The sequence below is a fragment of the Mya arenaria genome, chromosome 5, assembly GCF_026914265.1.
Source record: "Mya arenaria isolate MELC-2E11 chromosome 5, ASM2691426v1".
NCBI lineage: Eukaryota > Metazoa > Mollusca > Bivalvia > Myida > Myidae > Mya > Mya arenaria.
In genome coordinates, this window is record NC_069126.1 from 30,597,813 (window position 1) to 30,620,353 (window position 22,541).

At 33.9% G+C, this 22,541-nt stretch overlaps 2 protein-coding genes across 12 annotated transcripts in view; one reads left to right on the forward strand and one right to left on the reverse strand.

Annotated features, from left to right (window-relative positions):
* LOC128234775 (dual oxidase-like) overlaps window positions 1-13,689 on the reverse strand; it is a 58,244-nt gene extending 44,555 nt beyond the window's left edge. For 2 of the 9 annotated variants that reach the window (XM_052949281.1, XM_052949280.1), the window contains exons 1-2: window positions 1,442-1,623; window positions 479-556 (exon numbers count right to left, since the gene is read on the reverse strand). In XM_052949281.1, the coding sequence (XP_052805241.1) occupies window positions 479-556; window positions 1,442-1,455 (92 nt within the window). In that variant the 5' untranslated portion in view covers window positions 1,456-1,623. Of the gene's footprint in view, window positions 1-478; window positions 557-1,441; window positions 1,628-2,606; window positions 2,777-4,651; window positions 4,797-4,878; window positions 5,075-13,590 lie in introns of those variants that run through there. The other 7 variants (XM_052949284.1, XM_052949287.1, XM_052949285.1 and 4 more) reach the window with 7 other exon arrangements.
* Window positions 5,285-22,541, forward strand: part of LOC128234777 (dual oxidase maturation factor 1-like) — a 40,374-nt gene continuing 23,117 nt past the window's right edge. Inside the window, exon 1 of one of the 3 annotated variants that reach the window (XM_052949290.1) lies at window positions 5,285-5,442. Coding sequence is in view for 1 of the 3 variants with exons in the window: in XM_052949289.1 (XP_052805249.1) it covers window positions 19,724-19,782 (59 nt within the window). In the remaining 2 variants the exon portion in view is untranslated. Of the gene's footprint in view, window positions 5,443-14,226; window positions 14,246-19,528; window positions 19,783-22,541 lie in introns of those variants that run through there. The other 2 variants (XM_052949291.1, XM_052949289.1) reach the window with 2 other exon arrangements.

Sequence of the window (22,541 nt, forward strand, 5' to 3'; positions counted from 1 at the left end):
CCAGGACATAAAAATATGATTCAGTAACTTAAATGAACAATGTAACACCTTAGCGTACGATAAACACCATGCCACTAATTATTCAAAGTGACCTGTCGATTAGCAAAACGTGTGGGCGCCTGGGTGGCCACTGTTGTTTTTTTTATATATTTTTTTATTTTAGAATATCATGTTTTATAAAATGAATATGGCATCCTAATTTGCCGACATTCTCGTTAAAGGAAGTCGTTCATGGTTTGTAAAATGCACTTATATAATTACGAAATAATGTGTGGCAAATCGTAAGGAGTGTTAAAACAAAACTATCAAAAAGTAGAACCCTTCAGCATATGTTGATATTTGCTCAAATATCGCCTTTGAAGACCGCAGTTTTCTTTAGCGTTTATAACGCGAATGAAAATTCATTACGGATGTGGTGTTGCGTGATAGGTTGCGTGATGTTATCAATGTTACGTTAAGAGGTCAACATATCCATTACCTTTGATAACGTCCCTGTGGCCGTGTTGAGTAGATGGCTGTTTTTTTATTGACTTTACCGGCGTGGGTTCGAACCCCACTAAAACCAAAATACTTTTTTATGCTATAACTGTTGTTTTTTTCTGCAATATCGCTATCATAGAGTAAACTAATGATAAAATAAGTGTTTTCAGATGCATTTCCGGGAAAACTACTTTTTGGTCCAAAACATGAGCGAGTCACTTTAAGTGTTTGAAATGGATTCAACCTTGTCCCTCTAAAGTTGTTATCTTTTAGGTTTAACTTATTACTAAATAATGCATTTATGGTAAATATTTATTACTGATAACAAGATTGTAACCGTGTATTTAATTACAGAAAGCGCAAAAATATTAAATGATTGGTGAATGCTAAAATATTTACTGTGGTCTACTATATAGTCTCATAAGGTAGAAATATCGTGTTTGATGACCATTTATTTCAAATTAAACTCGGTATCCTTCATAAGAACCATTGTTTTCGACATTTATTCATCCTTTCTGGATTAATAAAACAGTATTATTAATTATAGTAAATAGTATTTGGGAGCGAGAGTGCATCTTTAAATATAATAATAATGCATTAAAATAAAAAAAAATAAAAAAAAATGTTTTGCATCTATCTATAGTGTGCCTCTTTAAAGCTGCACTTCCAAAGATTTACCCTTTTCACAACTTTTTGCTATATATCGATTCCGATATAATCCTATTGGTCGGTTACCGATAAAATCCTATAAGTCGATTTACGATAAAATCCTATTGATCGAATACCGATAGAATCCAATAAGTCGATTACCGATAAAAATCTATAAGTCGATAACCGACAATATGCTACTGATCGATTACCGGTATAATCCTATTGGTCGGTTATCGATACAATCCTTTAAGTGGTTAACCGACAATATGCTATTGATCGATTACCGTATATAGTCATATTGGTCGGTTACCGATAAAATCCCATTGATCGAATACCGATAGAATCCAATAAGTCGATTACCGATAAAATCCTATAAGTCGGTAACCGACAATATGCTATTGACCAATTAACGATATAGTCCTATTGGTCGAACACGGACAAAATCCTATTTGACGGTTAACGACAAGATACTATTGCGTATGATAGCTCTACTTAAAATACAAGCAACTCGTTTTTGTATGAAATCATGACTTAAAACAATAACAACGCATTTCATTAAGCATGTCAAACCAATCAGGTACGAAAAGGCTGCAAGAAACATTCAGCATTTGAAGAAACTTTGATTGATACGATCATGCTACACATGTTTACGATGGTGGTGAAATGCCCAGACTTGTGCCGATATCGTTATTATTATGTTGCTAGAGTTTGGATCGTATAAAATATGAATAATTACAATATGTATCCATTAAAATCTAACCAAATCAAGAGTGCTATTATGAAAAAAAAAATAGTATTGGTTTTGCATTTTATTCATAGGGAATGTAATTGATCATTGATGCACATACAAAATCCTGTCACGAATCAAACATCTATCTTAATTATCCATGTTATGTGATAGTAAACATTAAAAAGAACTATAACTTCTTTAAGGGCACGGGTCGTAAGAATTTAGCAATTATCATCTCCGTGTAAGGCAGTACCAGAGACTGATAACAAAACATCATTGTTGATAAGTGATACTTTTTGTTAATAAAATTATTGTTAATTTAAGAATACAGTGAAGATCACAGCATTAAATCATAGCGCTGGAAGCGATGGAAGGCTGTCGGCCTGCTACGTTGTGTGATAATTTATAGAATAATACATGGTTGACCATGGCTTTTGGTTGATAATTGCCCCAGTGAAAGGAATAATAGCCCGAGGGCTTTAGCCCAAGGGGAATTATTTTCACCTAGATAATTATTAACCAAAAGCCATGGTCAACCATGTAGTATCCTGAAAAATACATATGTTTTTTCATCTGTCAAAGATTTCAAACGTATTTATACATTATATTTTGGAATAATGAAGGATATGTCATACGATTAGGATGTACAGTAGCTTGAAAGTTTTAAAAATGAGAAATAACAAAATGGTTTTGAATAACATTAGCTGTGAAAAATAACGAGTGACTGGAAATCAAAATAGCAAACCTTTTCGTACGTGTTTTCAGAATAAGCCTGCAATATTTCTATTCTTAAATATTTCCTGTTTTACATCAGTTGATTTTGATGTTCATTTCAATAGGTGAGCACAGCTATGGTCGATCAGGCCTAGGAGCAGTTTCATAACAATCTCGGCTTGAATGACCCTAGCCATTTCGCTGGAATAATTAACATTTCTCAGCGAATAAAGTAAAACAAAACGTTTCAACAAAACATTTCCTTGTCTCACTGCTTTATGATATTAACCGAATGTAAACATCCGGTCCGGTTTTGGGTAGTTCTCGTTACTGAAACACGGAGGGTGTCATTAATTGGTAAAACTAATTTCAAATTTCTTGCACAGATAGTTCCATTTTAATCCCTTTCAAGCTTTTAATGTTTAAATGTTTGCCTATCATGTATACGACGGCCATTGTTTTCGTGAAAATGTCGTCAGTGTGAGCGTTCTTGTCTTCGTCAGGCAATTATGCCATAATCGCCCTGACGTTTCGTGATAATTTCACAGGCGGAGACGATAATCATTATTGCGGGAACGAATTTCTATAGTAAAATGTTACTATTTATAGTAACATGTGTATTATAGTCATGTAATTGTAAACAATATACATACACATCTAATGATAGCATACGCAAATATATACATGTATGTATTTTGTTCAGTTTCATTTTGAAACTATTTGCGTTTCCTGCATTTTATATTTTGTTTTGTCGATAATAAAATAATTGCATATTCTACTCTTTAAATGAGTAATTACGCAAAAACAAACACAGCTCGAAAGCTGCTTCTTCGCACTTAATTAACCGCACAACATAGTATGAATACTCATTACAGCACTTCTTTAAGCGAGCTTAGAAACTCCTGCAGAACGCATCTCGCAGCTATAAGAACACATTGGGTAATGATAATTAGGTCGTTGAACACTGCAGTTCTAACAGCATTTGGATTGATACGCCCGTGCGCGCATTAATGCGTCAAATGTTAAAAATGTTGTTATGTCGATCTGCCGACTGTGAATTCCGATTTACGAATACAAAAGTCTGCAGGCCTAGCCACCTAAGCGGCCTACAGTCTCAATACCTTATGGTGAAAAATGGCAACAAAAGCGCTACAATTGCTAAGGCCAAAAACAAAATTGTTTGTTTAAGGTAACCTTCCCAACATTTCTAGGTAGGGTAGGTAGGGATTTTTTTATATTTTTTTTTTCAAAATCTGTCAGAGTGTTTTCTTGCACATGGCAGTCTTTCCTACATTACTGTCATTGCCTGACTTTGTTTTATCATTTAAACAATAATTCTGATTAAAACCTGCATTTATCCACCCTTCGAAACTCTCTATTCGCTAACGAATATTTTTTTTACTCAGAAACGGAAAAAAATAGTTAGGGTCGGCGCATTTTTACAGGTAGTGTCGGGTTACCCGAAACGGACATATTTTTTTAGGCCTAAAAGTAAATGATAACAATATTTTTAAAGGACAATATGACTAGATTTTGTATGGGGCAGGCGAGTATGGCGCTTCCATTTAAAACATAACGCGTGCCTCAGAGAAAAACTATTCATATTGTTATGAAAAAAACACAACAAAACAAAAAACATAACCATAAACGCTAAAACATTACCTTTCTACATTCATTTAAATAAATGAGTAATCGAAATGCACAAAGTGATGTGAGATAAAATTTTTTATCTCTTTTAATTTTAAATATGTTTTAATCCCCTTTCTGGCAATAATGTGTTTTTTGCAGACAATGGATAAATATTAAATAATAGCAAACCTTTGTACAAAACAAAAAAAAACTTCGCAAATGGAATTAAAACATTCATTAGATTTACTTTTTATAATATAAATAAATATTATGTTTTCGTGTCAGCGATAAATAAGCCTTATATAGTCAGAATATGTTTAACATGAATGTGCTATCAAATAAAACAAGTTTAATTTACTTTAAAATAAATTAGCAACTTGAAAAAGCTAAACAAATCGTAACACAAACCTTTACAACAAAATACTAACAACATGAAAAATAACTTACGTCTATGTCCTTTATTTAACTAAATAATCACCATAACGAATAATTAGCTGTTTTGCTAAAGTCCATTCATTTGTATGTTATAAAGATACGAGTTTTATGCAATCTGTTCACTGCAACTTTCAAATTGTAATTAATATCCTAAATGAGTTACCAAATCGTTTGATATTCCTATATCGTCCTCCACGGATTATCCTATCTAAGTTTCGCTAAAGTAAACGTACACTTACAAATTCTTACGCAGCGCTTAATTCGCTAAATCCCTTAACTCGATAAAACAGGCATATAAATGGACGAACAAAATTCCATAAGATTTTATATGAAATCTACGCGTACAGGGCTTGTCGTGAATTCAATCCGGATAGACAATTTGTCACTTCGAAATTTAAGATCTGCTGCTAAAATTAATTTCTAAATAAGCAAACCGAACCGCGAGGACTGTGGAGTTGCTATATTTTGATGGAGAAAAAACATTTACATCCTTGGTGACTTTGAAATATTATCGACGAAAGATTGATTTTTTTTGCATGTGACGTAATTCGCCAATGATTGGAATTCGATGCTATCAACTATCCAATGAACACTATTTGGATTGCTATATTAACTTAATATGTAATTTTAGCGGCATTGCGACTGCTGGAAAAGTTGGTTAAGCGATTGTAGGAAAAATTGGTTCAGAGGTTGTCGGAAAAGTTGGTTTTGTGATTAGATCTACGGGGAAAAGAAACGATAGATAACGCTACAGTGAGAAATTTCTACACATGAAAAACAGATACTGCTAAAACACAAGCAAGGTAAATGATATATTAATCATTGTTTACTAATAAATTTTATTTTGTTTGCAAACTTTTCATTTTCCATTTGTCACGGTCGTTTGAGATAACAATAATAACATTTCATATTGCACATTGAGATGCAACTCTGTTAACAAGACATACTTAATTGAAGGTAAATATTGCACCAAAGGTAGAAATTAAATAACCACTGAAATAGATAAACCGCTAAATGACTCAGCTTGGTTTGAATTGCTTTAAAGCTCAAACCTCAAGTTCCCACTTTGACATTTTGAATTGATATCACCCAAAATATACTCATAAGTAACAATATGAGAAATTTCGAAAGCATAAAATGGACATTAGGGCATTAAAGGGACTTGTTCATGGTTTGTAAAAATGCACTTTTTCCAAAAAAAATTAAATATAACGAAATATAGTGTGGCAAATCATAGAAGTGTTAAAACTAAGATATTGACAAGGCGAAAGAAACCTTTAACAAATGTTGATATTTGCTCGTAAATTGTCTTTGAAGACCATAATTTAAAAAAACAACACATTACCAACGCATTTGCCAAAGCGTTGTTGCGTGATTGGTTGAGTACATTGTCACGTCATGACTTCGTTAAAGGTTTAAAATCCATTTAATGTTGAAACAGTCCTTGTGGTCGAGTGGATTAAACTTCTTTCTTGACTGTACTGTACCAGCGTGTGTTCGCCCCCCCCCCCCCCCCATTAAAACCAGAAAATGTTTTTAAAAATTCCTGCACTTCCGTATTAATTATTAATAAAACATTTATAAAGTAAGTGTTTTCAGATGCAGTTTTGGTCTTAAAACGTGAAAGATTCTTTATTCCACCAAAATTGAAGAGCAGAACGTATATACATGCATATACAACATTAAAGGGGGTAAATAAGCATTGATGGAATACATATCATATCATTAAGCAATTTTAACAAACCGAGATTAGGAAATTATCACTTTATTATCATACAATTAACAATGTGATTTTTTACAAATAACTTTCTGATTACTGCGTGGGTTTTAAAACAAACAAAGGATTTTAAGACATATTATAACGAATCGCTTTATATCATTTACAAAACAAACAACAACAAAAACAAGTGCATTTAAATTATCCGCGACATTTAAGTACAGATAACGTATTTAAATAATTCATTAAACAGCCGTTTTCATTTCTGTACTGTTTAAACATTCAGAAAAGCTTAGAGTGATATTTAATAAGACTTTTGCACAAGTACATTGTTTAATCACATGAAATATATCTGATATATATAACACGCCGGCACTGTTTTTGGTAGTCCTAAAACTTATAAAACTTATAACATTATGTACCAAGTGCTTTACATGTTATGCAAACATATCTATGTTGAGCACTCTTAAGCATGTAGGTGCGAAGGATTCATACCAAATTGTCTTTTTTTTATAAAAAGTGGCGATATTTCACGCAATATTTAATGCCAATATAAGGTTTGTGATTTTAAAATATGCTTTTGCTAATCGTATCTAAAATATCAGATCGTCATCCGTATAATCAGAATGTTTAAAAGTAAAGTCTGAATATCAAATATGTCATTGACGTAATGGAATTAAAACCTATGATAGAACTGTTTCATGAACCGTTTTATCATTTATAGTGTCCTTTCATTGTTCAATGATGAAGGTCTAAGCATCTCTCAGTCGCCAGGTTTATTATGAGGACAGGACAAAACACCAACCACATACTTTGCGTTGCTATTTGCAACCAACAATACATAGTAAAACCATTCGGAACTCCTCGGCCATTTTTTTCAAAAACAACCTCGGATGTATTTGGACGGTTTACATACTCAAAAGGTGGTACGTTTAAGTCCGATTCAAGTATATCGCGTAGTAATTTTATTTAGCAGTTAAACTTTGTGACTTAACCTTTGGGATTCTTAATTATGTTTGCAATAATATAATTTAATGCCAATCAATTTAAACTTAGATCAATAAATATTACTCTAAAACACTACATTTAATTAATGATATAATTCAAAATTTTACGAACTACTTCAACTGATGTCCCTGCATACATCCAAGGTTGTTTTCGATAAAATGGCCGAGGAGCTCCGAATGAGTAAATACATCTCGGAAGAAAGGTCCTTCAGAGATTCGAATTCATGCAATTGTTTTAATTGAAATACATCATAGATAGTTATGTTGTGTAATAATTAGCTCTTCGAATGCCCTCTTGCCCCGTTGGGTCTTTTAATGTGGGTTGTTTTTGTCGAATGGTCTTGTAATTACAAAAGTTACGCACACATTTTGATGCGTTGGACTAAATACTATGAACAAATGTAACTTGGAGTAGTTCCTTCCGGATTGGTGTAATTTGCCCTCTTTCTACTGCTACAAACATCCCAACTCAACCCAAGATAAGTTGAGTTGAGTTGAGTTGAGTTGAGATCTTTGGAGCAGCAGATAGAGGGCAAATTACACAAATCCGGAAGTGACCTTTCAAGGTTACATTTATTGATATTTTCTATTTATATCACACATACCAGTGAATCAAGGCATGGTTATACCATATCAGACTAAAAACTTATTTGCAACTTTGTAGGTTTTGAAGCTAAATTGTTTGTGGTTTATTAAAAAACTTGCTTAAGTTGATGGAAACATAAAATCTCATCTATATTGTTTACGTTTTCACAACATTGTGTATACTCCTTTGCTTGATTGCACAACTTACAGTAACTCGCTCATAATTTGGGACAAAAAGTTAGTTTTCTCGGTAATGCATCGGGAAAAACTTATTTTATCATTATTTTACACTATGTGGTATCGAAATTGCAGAAAAAATACAGTTAAAACGTAAGTTTAGTTTTAATGGGGCTCGAACTCACGCCGGTAAAGTCAAGAAAAAATATGTCAGCTAGTCCACACGGCCACTTGCAGTTTAACTAAAGTGGTGGATATGTTGACCTGGTAAGGATACATTGATAACATCACGTGATAATGTCAATCAACCAATCAATCAACACCACACACACATCCGTAATTAAATTTCAATCGCGTTATAAACGCTAATGAAAATTGTGGTCTTCAAAGACGATAGTTGATGAAATATCAACATTTGCAGAAGGAATCCGGCTTTTGGTATTTTTGTTTTACCACTCCTTATGATTTGCCTCACTTTATTTCGTAATTAAAAAAGAAGTGCATTTCACAAATTATGAGCGAGTCACTTTAATCGAATACAAAGTGGTTACGTTAAACCAATTATATTTCTCTAATAAAAACGTAAGATATTTTCTAATGTTGTGTAATGTTTAGTACATAAAGGGAACTTCCGTCCAATATATATGGTGTTTGAGGGCGTAATTAAATACACTAGAAATCAGTGATATTTCGAGTCCAAATCGGTCAAATTACTATTTATAAAACATTTATTATTTATAAGTGGTCTATAACCTAGAGTCAAAGTGTTCATAAGCTGATCCCGAATACATTGACTGAAGCAAACATCAGAGATACAAGTAACCATCATGTAATGCCTTTGGTAGTATTTATTAGAAAATGAATTATTTTCTTATCAAGTGTACCAGACTTCTAGACCATTAAAAGTACAATATCCTATATTATTTGTCAAAGAAGTAATTTTAGTATTATTCATTTAAATAAAAAAATAGTTAAATAAAGTTTGAATATTTTGAAAGCTTTCACCGCGAATAATATATATATATACGAGTATATACGAGTATATATAGACATAATGGTTTATAAAGAAATTAATATCAATGGCTGCATAATCATAGTAATATTGTGTTTTATTACCTCCCTTTGATATATCAAATCATAATGGACGTGCAATTATAGTGTTATCAAAAAACGCCAACAATGCACAAATAAAATAATCATTAATCAATATAAATCAACATAATGTCGATGTTTATTCTATGATTCATTAACACGTCATTGTATCATAATGATGGATGCCTTACCTTAATGCACAAGTCAATTGCAACCCCCCCCCCCCCCCTCCCTCAGGTCCGGGGAATAGCGGGGACTTTGACTTAAGGTCCAGCCAAGCCCGGGCCAAATCCACGCCCTGTGGAGACGAACTGCTGGTGAAACCCCCGCCAAATGACCCCGCACCCCAGGGACTCTAGGTAAGGCCCGCTATATTTGGCTCGAAGACAAAATCACCTCAATCACCCGGCACTGCGGTTAAAACACAGCCCATTTCCCCGGCTATCCCCGGTATACCCCCGGACCTGGGGCCGGGGATACAATTGACTGATGCATAAATGAAAGTCAAAAGATGGCTGGAAGATGCAAAACCTTTCAACGGAATTCTATTTGAGTGAACTGCCTATTTTAAAAGCAATTATTAAACCTTTTCGAAATCCTTATATCCGTACAGGCGTAATGGTCTTACGTGACTTTTAACAGCACATCAAATACTTTTAAACCTATGTGTTCAAATTCACGTAAGTTTAAAAAAAAATAGAAATGCTTACTGCAGGCAGGTATAGCCAAAACATAATATATATTTCGCTATAAATTGAGAGGTTACTGATAAAATGAAGCGAGGGTTCAGCACGTACACGACATTTATGAACTAATCAATTACTAGGCCATTGATTGGATCATTTGGAATTATCAAGTGTCGAGAGAATGCAACCAGGAAAACTCTTCTCGGTGCGCTTATGCATTATTCATGCTTTTCTATTAATATATGTGTGTTACTATTCCTGGAGTGTTTGGTTTGATCCCGGATGCAAGTGACGCATATATTATAATATCAAACAATGATTTGACAGGATCATCGACCAGGACATGAATTTGAATAATCTACCCCACTCGAAATGTACAGAGATAAAAGTACAGAGATATATACCCACGCACGTACACAATAAATCATCGGAGTCCATGGACTTTTTCCGCCTAATCTTTCGTCATAATTCCACCGCAAGGGTCTCCGAGAAAGATGTTTTAAAAATAAAAACATATTGGGCGCCACAATGACTGCTGTAACAATCATTAAGTACTTAATACTCACAAACAGGGGCGTGTCTAGGCGTACGTCAGTACATATAGGCGTACAAACCAATTCTGGTTCCCCCGGAATGGCAAATGCTTTACTCTCAAAACAGGAATATTTTACTTAGAACGGTTAGGGTGTATATACATGTAGCTTTTGACTTTTAAGATTGTCAAAATTCGACTTTATGTTGTCGTTTAGAACGATAGGATACGGTTATCTACGATATTTCGTAGGAGAAATACTATGTAGTCAAAACTCGTTATGTCGAACTCGTTTGGACCACGGAAAATACTTCGAGATAACGAGAATTCGATATATCCGAATTGCAAAACATGTCTAACTAAATCCAATACGTTCGAAAAAGGTTTGACATAAAAAGTACATCGAGATAACAGAGTTTGACATAGCGAATTTCGACTGTACTTTGTTCTCAATTGTTTGCAAAATGAACAAAAAAGCACCCTGTCTGTGAATTTTAAAGTAAGAATGTATCCTATATTGCACTCAAGACTTTGCATAATTTTTGAATAAAGTTTGTAAAAAATTCTGATTCGGAACTAAGTTAAATATATAAAATAATAAGTGTAAAGAGCTCACTTGATATTTAAGGGAATTTTTCATGGTTTGTAAAGTGCACTTTTTATGGTTCGTTTTATTACGAAGTGTGGAAAATCATTAGAAGAGTTAAAATTAAGATACTGACGGCTGGAGCCCATCAACAAATGTTGATATATGCTCAAATAGTATCCGTTTGAAGTCTACGATTTTGAAAAGCTTCAGTAACGCGATTCAGTAAAGCGCTGTAGCTTGATTTGTTCATTTGACATTATCACGTGATGTTATCAATGGATTCAATAAAGGTTAAAATCTCGTTGTGTCTCTGTGGGCGAGTGGATATGGTTCCGGTTCTTTAAAAAAAAATATTGTCTGTACCGGTGTGGGTTTGCTTCGAGAGATTGCAACCAGGAGAAATCTTCACGGTTTGCTTATGCATTAATCAGGGTTTTTTTTCTATTGATATGTGTGTGTTTTTACTATTCCTGTAATGTTTGGTTAGAACCCGGATACAAGTGACGAATAATCAATATCCGGACAATGGCTTAATATAAGAATAAATCAGAATGTTTATCTAAATAATCTATCCAACTCCAAAAGTACAAAGATAAAAGTAAAAAGATAGCCGCCCACGCATATACAATATACATCGTCTGAGCGCACGGACTTTTATTCCTCTTATACTCTCGTCTTAATTCCAACGAAAGGTGATTATAAATAGTAACACATTGGGCTCGCCGCCAAGACTGTAGTTACAATCATTATACAGATGTAAGGTACTTAATAATGACTACCAGGGGCGTATCTAGGCATACACCAGTACGTTCAGGTGTACAAACCAATTATGGTTCCCCCAAATGGCAAATGCTTCACCCTCGAGAACAGGAATATTTTTATTAGAAAGTTTAGGGCGCATATACATGTAGCTTTTGACTTTTAAGGTTGTCGTAATTCGACTTTATGGTGGCTTTTAGAACGATAGAATACGTTTATATGTATATTTATTCTTCGAAAAAATCCCTCCATCTTCCAACCCGAATAACAACCAATGGAAGACCTTCGGGTATCGATAGCTCGCTCATGTATGCGTGCGTACTATTAAAATTCCTATAGGTACGCCCGTGACTATATAATAGTTGTTTTTTATGGGTTTTCTTTTAGATCAATTGTTTCGCCGACCAAAAATAGATAATAATTTTCTAAGTGTTCGGCGGGATATGCCCCGCGAAAGCCTTTTCATAAGCCAGAGCTTCTAAATAACTCCCTTAATAATACCAAATAATAAATAAATTGAAAATTGGGGGGGGGGGGGGTTCTTTAGCAAATGGAAATTCATAAAAAAGATTATTGCGAAATACAGTTTGGCAACTCATTGGGAGTGTTTTACCTTTTAAATCCGCGATTTTGAAAAGCATAAGTAACGCGATTCAGCAAAAGGCTGTTGCGTGATTGGCTGACTGAAATCATCACGTGATGCTACCAATATATTTAATAAAGGTTAAATTATCCGTCAGCTTATGTTCTAGTCCTTGTGGGTGAGTGGATATGGTGTCGCTTTTTCTTCACTGTACCGGACAGGGTTCGCTCCATGTATAAAACCGACGCCCTAATCACTTGGCCGCAACGACATGTCGACATGCATGGATATTTTGACCTTAAAATAATACATTGATAACATCACGTGATCATGTCGATCAACCAATCACGCAACAATGAAATCGCTGAAAGCCATTAGTAACGCTATGAAAAATAGTGGTCTTCAACAAGGATATTTCAGCAAATGTCAACATTCGCTGAAGGGTGCCAGCAGTCAGTATCTTTGTTTTAACACGCATAATGATTTGAAAAATTGCATTTTACAAACAATTAGCGAGTCCCTTTAACAGAGCCATGACTTGCAATATAAGCACACACTGTAAATGGGTCCATGTAAGCTACATTAGTTTGCGCAGATATTCATAATTAGAATTAAAACGTGTTTTTTGATTGGTTTAAAACACATTAAAGGAGCTATACACCAAAAAAGGTTTTTCTGTAACGAATCTCAGGACAATTATTTAAAAAAACAAACAAACTCTTTGATATCATAATTGTATTTTGTTTTTGTAAAAAACGAGTTAGAGACCGGGTTCGAACCGGTGTTGCCAAAATTGCAGCCACTGTGCTACGGAGGCTTACCCTAAACGGTTGGAATATTTAAGCTATATTCCTAACTTGGTAATATCACGTGATAACATCGACTAGCCAATCAAGCATAAGGAATTAATTCTACTAGGTAGACATACCTAGCAATCTTTTTGTAATGGAAAAAAAAATAAAAAAATGCGAAAATAAATTAATTGTAAACTATGTGGTACTTCAGTTAGTAAGTTTCAATGCATTGTACACATCGATACCAAGATTATGTTAGTTTTCGACAATTTTCTTCTTTTTTTTCGCTATTTCATCATACGAAGTACAGCCCCTTTAAAGACATATACGTACACTTGTTCTTTAAAAGTTGAGACACAAACACGATGAGTTTTTAAAGAGAAAAAAAGCTTTTATATTTTATGTAAGAACAAAATAAACGAAAACTTACTTATAGAATATATATCACAATTGTTCAATACACTGTCTTTAGCTCCGAAATAGAAATGACGAGATTAAATATTTTTGAAATTACCTATCGCTGTCCCTGAACGCACTCTTAATAACATGTAAAAATAAATAAATTGATAACATCATCATATTCAACTTGCGGTCAAATTGCGCATTTGATTATACGGATATGATGCATTGTTTTAAAATAAATATTATTCAAATAACGCCTTGTCATCATACACAGATATTTCTCAAAAATTATATTTATTTTTTTGAGTCATCTTTGTGCTAGGGGGTTATGGCTCCCACAAAACCAACATCAAGAGATTTGATAAGGATTGCGATATCATTGTCATTTAAACAATACCGGATATATTATTCAAATGTATCCTGATTGAAATCCCCTATTTTTCAATTCAGAAATATGGTAGGCACATTTTTGAAAATCTTAGGATTGGTTAGGGACAATTATAGAGATGATATTACCAATCGCAAATAGTCTTACAACTTGTTTTTATATTCAACCGATTGGCCAGTTTTACCAGCAAGTAATTTCTTGTCCATTGTTTTATCTTATGATAAATATACGAACCAAGCATTGCACATTTGTAGTTAAAGCATATCTGATGTGAGATCTATACTATTTTTTTCAGGTAAGACTTTAATGATTATTTGGATTGTTACTAAGTTTACTTAGGGCTTTAGATGTGTTGGTCCAATTTCTCGAACAAGTTTAATTCCCTTATAACAGGATTAAGATAAGCCCACTATTTTAGCGTTGGAATAATTTGTGCAATTTTCTTATTTTGAAGATTTTTCAGACTCTTGAAGAATTTGTTTATGATAATCAAGATATATTTTTTATTTTGTTTAGAACAAATAAGTATTTTTTTGTTTAAATTTTTTCGAGAAATAGGGGTTACAATCCCGCTAAGACGGAGCAAGGATACATTGCCAGTACTTCTAAGACAGTGCATTATTTTTCGAAACTCGCTATGTCGAACTCTGTTATTTCGATGATCCGGATATGTCGAACTCTTTTTTGGAATATTTTGTATTTCGTAAGACATGTTTGTTTTTTCCGGTTATATCTAATGTTTGTTATCTCGAGGTTTTTCCCGAGGTACAAACAACTTCGACATAGCGAGTTATGACTGTGACCATTTACATAATGGGCCATCTTATTATCACTCAGTATTCATTTTAAATATATGCTTTGTGTGTATGTGTGTGCAAGTTTATTTATATTTGCACTCGGACAAGGCCCATTCGGCGACTGCTCCGATAAGATTTTAAGTCATTTAGTTATAAAGTTTTTGGAGCATAGTGCACAGACAAAATGCAACCTGGCTAGAGCTACCATGGTTCTTTAACGTCCCTCCCGGGAGACAATTAGTATTTGTAATGGTGCGGCGGGGAATCGAACCAGCGACCCAAGGACTAAAAGGCAAGTGTGTTACCACTAGACCACGGATCCGCCACATATATGCTTGATGTATTGTCAACGTTTTAATTGGTCGGGACGCCGTCACGTGACAAACCATAGAACGTGATATTGAATAGCGGACATTGATATTGAATGAATAATCTCCGCTTATATGAGAGGGTGGTTTTCGAGAGGAAACAAACAACCGGATATATAATTAACGTCAGTAATGTCACCTTCGCGATCATTGCATTTTAGTGTATCGATTACAAATATTATGCAGTCCTTTATAGATAAAAATTTTTTCTTAGAAATAGTATCATAAACATAAAATAAAGGAATAAAAGTAAGTTAGAATTTATATAGTGTATGGATATTCCTCTTAATTCGTAAGAGATGTTTAAAAAGATACCTATTGGTGATAGTTTTCATATGCGTGGGGGTTGGTGTGGGTTGGGGCAGGGTTTATCATTGTTGCACGCTGTATCATTAACTCTGCATTGCCTTCCTCGCGATCAGTACCTTTCTGTGCGCAATACGTTCAGCTTTTTGAGAATATCATTTTTAAAGCAAATGCTCTTAAACAAAAACAAATGCAACCAATGTTTATAAACTTGGTTATTTTGGGTGTGGTGAAAATTAGCCAAAAATATTTAATGATTGGTAAATATTTATCCAATCGTTGCTATTAACGAATCCAATCATTTAAATGTGCATGGCATGTGGACAATTAATCAAAGGTTTACACCATTGGCTGCTGATGATCTCGGTATATGCATATGCATCCCGTTTATGGTCTCTAGCAATTTAACGTATTAAAACATTCTCACACCGCACCAAAATTATAAATTGTACAATGGATTTTCGCCCCATTTTCGGAAAGTCACCCCCCCCCCCACCCCCGCATTTGATTTTCAAACATCGCTTCTTGTGTAGTCATGCTGCGTAAAAAAACTGAAAGGGTGTATAAAATGCATATACATGTATCATGGAATTTCGCCTTTCACGAACACTGTGAATTAAGGGCTGAATAGTATTGATTTTTTTTTCAGAATTATCATTCTAATAAAAGATATGTAAGAAAAAACGGTTTCGCCTTCGGCCGCTCCAGTTTCTAAGCGATATTGAAATATTGTATTCCGCTCCCCCTAAAATCGGTTTATAAACAAACCATTAGATTGCCTCATCAACACCTAATTTACAGCTAATAACTAAATGCAAATCATATCATCCCCCAAAATCGGTTTATGAACAACACATAAGATTGTGCCTCATCAACACTCATTTACAGCCAATAACTAAATGCAAATCATATCATCCCCCAAAATTGGTTTATGAACAATCATAACAAAGCAAAACGTGATATATTTATCATGTTTGGCTTATATCATTTTTTGAAAGACTTGTGGTTGACCATAATTGGCATTTTTAATAATAATAATTGTTGCATATATCAAAGGTACAGCAATTGCATACTTATAAAAGGATGCGAATTCAGTCTCCGCTAAAACCGAAATGACGACGTTTGTTACAACATTGTTATGCGAAGTAATGTGAAGCCGTGCTGCTCAAACGAATACACAACGTATAATATTAATTATATCTATGACGACTTCCGAAAGACTGAAAATAGTTGAAGATGAGATATAAGATGATGCATCGTGGTATTGTCCCCTAACGAACATTGTGGGTTTCTAGAGCAAAGATCAGTGAAGTGGTTGAAAAATAGTTCATTATGACGTCACGTATTCATCAATTAGTAAGTCATATTTAGGTAGTGTAAATAGTTTAAATAGTGCATTATGGTCAAGGTCACTGTTACAAACAAGTAGAACAAAATGGTTTCCGCGCGATATCTTAAAGCTGCACTCTCACAGATTTACCCTTTTTACATCTTGTTTTTATTTTTTGTCTTGGAGAGAGGAAATTTTTGCGTGAATATCTTCAAACTAATGATAAATGATTACTGACAAAAAATCAGAGCGCAGATTTGCATTTTTCCATAAAAAAATCAATGTTTTATGGCTTAAACCGTTACTAACGGTTTAAGAAAAATGCATAAAACATGATTTTTTGAACTTAATTATGAAATTCTGCGATCTATTTTTTTGTCAACAGTCTTATATCACTGGTTTCTATGGATTTTCGCAAAAATTGGCTCTTTCCAAAACAAAAAATAAAAAAAGTTCAATCTGTGAGAGTGCAGCTTCAAGTAAGAATTGATAGTGATTGTTGGTGTGTATGATCAATGACACCGTGACAAAACAAAAAAGTGTGGTCATTCATCATGATTGGCTTATACATTTCCCTTGGACGACTTGTGGTTGACCATTCTAGGCAATTTTGATAATAATTGTTCCGTATGATAATCAAAAGTAGACCAATAGCATACTTATAAAATGATGCGAACGCAGTCTCCATTAAAACCGACATGTCGGCGTTAGTTACAACATCGTTACGAGTTGTAATTTAACAATAATAATTATGTCATTATTGACACATTGAAACCACATCACGGCGGAAAATCATATTCATGTTATAATTAGTCGAAAAAAGAAGCTGACATAAGGAGATAACAAAATGTTAAAATGATTAGCATGTGGTAATTTAAAAAAAAATACAATAAAATAAAAAGAAATATAATTTCGATGATCGCGCTCTTTATGTGTTGTTTTACATTATCACTTTGAAATATATAACTTTATAGTCACGATTTTTTACCAAAAATATGTTTAATGATGAATGCTTAATTTTATGTTACATTTTGGATCTTTCTCTTCGACTTCTGTATATGTACAAGTAAGTAATCGCCAGTAAGCCTTTAACAGTGCCGAATTGTAAGGCAAGAACTGATAATAATTGTGTAAATTATGAATTAATAGGTAAATGTGTTCCCACTTACTTGGTATGTACATTTACGTTCGAAAGTATGTTTAATGCAGGTTGGGGGGGGGGGGGGCGGGATCAGCACCCATCTAAATCTTCCTAGCTGTAGCCCTAGTACATGCGCGAATGTTACAAAGCTTCAATTGTAAAAACAAATACTTAAATACAGCATAAAGAGTATTTAAATGGCATAGTCGCAATCAATCAGAGTAATTAACTTCGAAGTCTTTTTAAACAACCCCAAATGTTACTTTTTATATAGTCAAACGCGTAATAGCCATTACATGCAAGTATATAAGTTAAAATAAAAGCAAACTATCTGAAGAATATTTTAAATCACCTTTTTCATCAAATCAGTTTTTTTTTATATAAATAGTGTAAATTAAAGTAAAGTACTTACTTTGTCCAAAAACGATCCCATTTTCAACCGGAGGGATATTAGGAACATCGAATGTTGACATTAAAAACCGCTTCGTTGACAGAAACAAAGCTTTCAGTCTTCAGACAATTATACAATTCTATATTAAGCTACAACCCGTATACTTTGACCACGTTTATTTAGTTTACATCACTTAACAACTTCCTTCACCACGTCTGTAAATTAACGAAACACGTGTAAAATTGAACGGCTTTTGTAATCCCCCGTTCTACAACAAGGCGCTCACCTTTTGCCAAGATTATTTCTCAAAGTCAATTTGATCATAATTTTCACGTAGCCAATTTCACTGTCAGAATCATTTAGATAAAACACATTAAACTATTTAATGTGTGCTAAAAGGAAATCATCTTTCCAATTACATTGACTATCTATAGTCACGCTTACTCACTTTTTCCACCTTGTTTCTAATGATGTGTAGCACTTAAGACATTAACCTAAAGCCTAAAACAAAATCCAGCTAACAAATTGAATGCATTCATATATCTGATTGTCTACCAATGATTGCGACGATTAATTACAAGGCACAAATGTAACACAAAACAATGAGAAAAAAATGGAAATAACCAATTTATCCATTAGAATAGTTTCACTCCTGTGTAGGAAAGTGTCACTTAAAAGTTAAACAACACGCAAATTTGTGAGACGCGAATTTATAAAAGGAGATATCTTCTACTCACGTCTCGTAACATGAAACTGGGCCATTATGTGCAAAGTTACGTTGTTATAGTAATAAAATGTGATAAAATACATCTACATTTATTGCTTGTCAGTTTGTCAACAACGCTAACGAGAGGAAGACGGGGACAAGGCTTTAGTGTGTTTAGTATTGACCTTTGACAGGCTCACAACACGAATCACAGCACGTCTAGCGACAAACCGCTTAGTCAGTATTTTAAGCGGTGACAATTTTCGAACGTTTTCACGCTGGACGTTTTCTAAGAAAACGTTTTCGATTCAGTTTAGGCGTTTCTTATTTGTGCTTCTTTGAGTGGAAACTATATGATAGGAAATAATAGTGAAGAGAAAATGGCTGCAACTGGATATGAGTATGAGATATGAAATAAACGCGTATGACAAATTTATTTACGGAACGTATGTCAGATCGTTGTCATTCTAAATCATGCCGTTGGAAAATATGAATATACTAAATCTCTAACATGCGCGTTAAATGAATAAATTTGCGACGGTGCTCTAGGTAACCAAGCTTACATCCATACATGTTTGCTTTTTAAAAAGCTATGTCGGACATTACGCAAATACAGAAGAAAGAAAACCAAAAACAAAACTCTTCAAAATAGGACATTACAAATTTATTAGATAAGAACTTGGTGACAAATAGTAAAGATAGATACTGCAAGGAAGTAATACTCGGTTTTAACAATGTGGATGCATGATGTATCAAATTCCACGAATGGCAAGGACGGGAATAATTCAGATGTGTAAGTATAACATTAGTTTACTTGTTTTTGTATGACCCATAATTAAACATAAACTTCCGTAACCAAACTATAACTGCTTAAACTGATAAAAATTGTCAGTTTTCGTAAATTGACATAACTTATAATTTAATTGGGGAAAAATCGAGTTTTGCATATTTGTAACATGTTTTTTGCGACAAATCAAACACTCAATCCATCAGCTGTTCTTTGTCTATTGCTGCAAGCGTAAACTATAAGATTGAGAGGCCTTTTTAAAGTTTATGAATTGATAAAGTCTATTCCTTATTTTAATGTTAAATCTCTTGGGACATTTTGAAAATATATTTACATAATATAAATTTATCAAATGTGTAATTTGCATACAAAAAACGCGTGTATACATTTCACAAGGAAATACGACTTTCGAAAGAAAGAAAGGAAAATTTGAAATGTTCATGCCATCATGGTATGATTAATATGTTTTTGCTTAGAGCAATGATAATGTTCCCATGTTTACACTAGGTGTTGCAATATAATTAACAAAACTGTAGATCGTCGGAAGCCCATTAATTTCTTTTAATAGCGCATCTGGGAAAATTTGCAAATTCGCGGCCGAGCGTTCATACTACATGTACATGAACGCACGAAAAATAAGACTCTTTATCATTACATTTTCTCCATTTCATTATTTTTGTAGTAAAACATGATTATGGTTGTAACAATTCTCGAGTTTATCAAGACAATTATCAAGATTTTTTAATTTGTGGTTTACATATGCCCGACCCACGTCTTTTTCGGAAACTCTTTCAGAAGTCACGAAAGGCCGTCCGGTTCATGCAAAATAAACGCAAATTTTATCGTACAGAAAATCAAGTGCGGATGTAAATATTCATAAACGAGTTGTAACAGAATGGGTCTCATATCCTTTCGAATACCGCTACCGTACATTGACGCGCTACCGTAGCCGCCTAATGCAGACCAGTTTTTCAAGGGTGCTGGTTACCGCTACTGTTTTACTGTAGGAATACTGTAGACGACTGAAACGTACCAAAAAAGTAGGTACGTCCAGTTCCACAGCCGCAAAATGCACATTTTCCACAAATTTGTGGTACGTTTTTCATTAAAATAAGAAGGATTGTGAATTTTAAAAACAGCATTAATACGCTATGGTACTTTGTCTTAGAAACAGTTACTACACTACGGAATTTCTTGCAAATATAATAACCATGCAAAAATAAGCAACGGTTTTTCTTTAAAAATCGTCATTCAACATTATTCGCCTCTGGCTTTTGTAAATTTGCTTTAATAAAACAGCATGCTTATGTTTTTCCTCTTGTATCAGGAGTACGCTGTGGTATCACTATTAAATTTAAGAAATGAGCAAAACTGCGCAGTGGTATTACTGTGATATTTGTTTTACAGACTGTGTGTTAACTTCGATAAGGTAGACATTTCATGTTTGAATTAAACTAAATCAGTCACTTAAGTGCACTTTGGTAGCGTTCTTGAATCTAGAAGTATGCAAAACTACGCAGCGGTATTTCCTGTATAAACATAATACGTAATCAACATAACACAACCCATTTCAAAGGTGACGTTGCCTTTGAAGGTCATTTAACGCTAGTTACGCTTCCCTTTAAAACTGTTGAAATATATGCTATAACTTTCTTATAAATCCAACTGGACATCTATTACGTGATCGCTATAAAGTTATCACGGAAACCATAGTGACTGCAAATATATCAACAGAACATCCATTACAAAATAGCTGTCACAATTGCCATGAAAACCACTGCCATAGACAACAAACCAACCGGACAAATATCACAGTGACCCCTGTTATGAAAGTTGTATGGGAAAGGAGCATGACTTAATACAACATGCATCAATACATATCTGTCGATGAAGCAATGATCAAATGTCACGGTCACCATTCATGAATCGTTGGTGCTCCGTGTGTCAGGAATTAACAGGCGTACTTAAGTCGAAAGATAGAAGTAGGGTTGACTAAAACAGTTGTAGAGAACTGAAGAGAAAACATTAAAGGATGATCATGTTGTATTTGCCGACAAGTTTAAAACATCAGTTTCTCTGGCGTTTGGAAAAAAATCTATACATTCGTGTCACGCATTAAACACCGGAAGGACATATTGGTGTATCGCAAAATCAGTCCACGAAAAGAGATGGCAAAGTTAGGATGCTCAGCAGAGGGGAACACATGGCATGAAATATTTCGGACCGGAAGCCTATATCCACTGCATGGGAATAATCAAAACATGTGTGCAACCCCATGACATGTTTCAATCCTATAATAGCCGACAGAACAAGGTTTTGACGGAAGAAGTAAGTACAAAAGGAAAGTGGGAAAAACATGCATCAAAGTTATTTTTTAATTAAAAAAGAACATGGGTGTTGTAGACAGTCATCATTTACAGTGTACCAATACAAAGTGCTTATTTGTGGACCTAATTTGTGTGGTTTGCCGTGGACATCTCGCTTGTGATTCATCATGTATAAAGCGTCAACCCTCCGACTACCTATAAGCTGTTTGAGAGGATGGTAATACTTTTTTACAGTATATTATAAACATGCTGTAGAATGTTAAATAGTAACCGTAATCAGGTTTAATAACATATTGATCGTTGCATGTACCACCAAAATGAAACATGAAAAACATCTTTTAAATTCAATTAGCTGTTTAATGTTTTATGTTTCTGTTTTTAGGTTGCAGAACAACTTATTTACGGGTATAGCACACGTATAAGGAAATCCAAACAAAC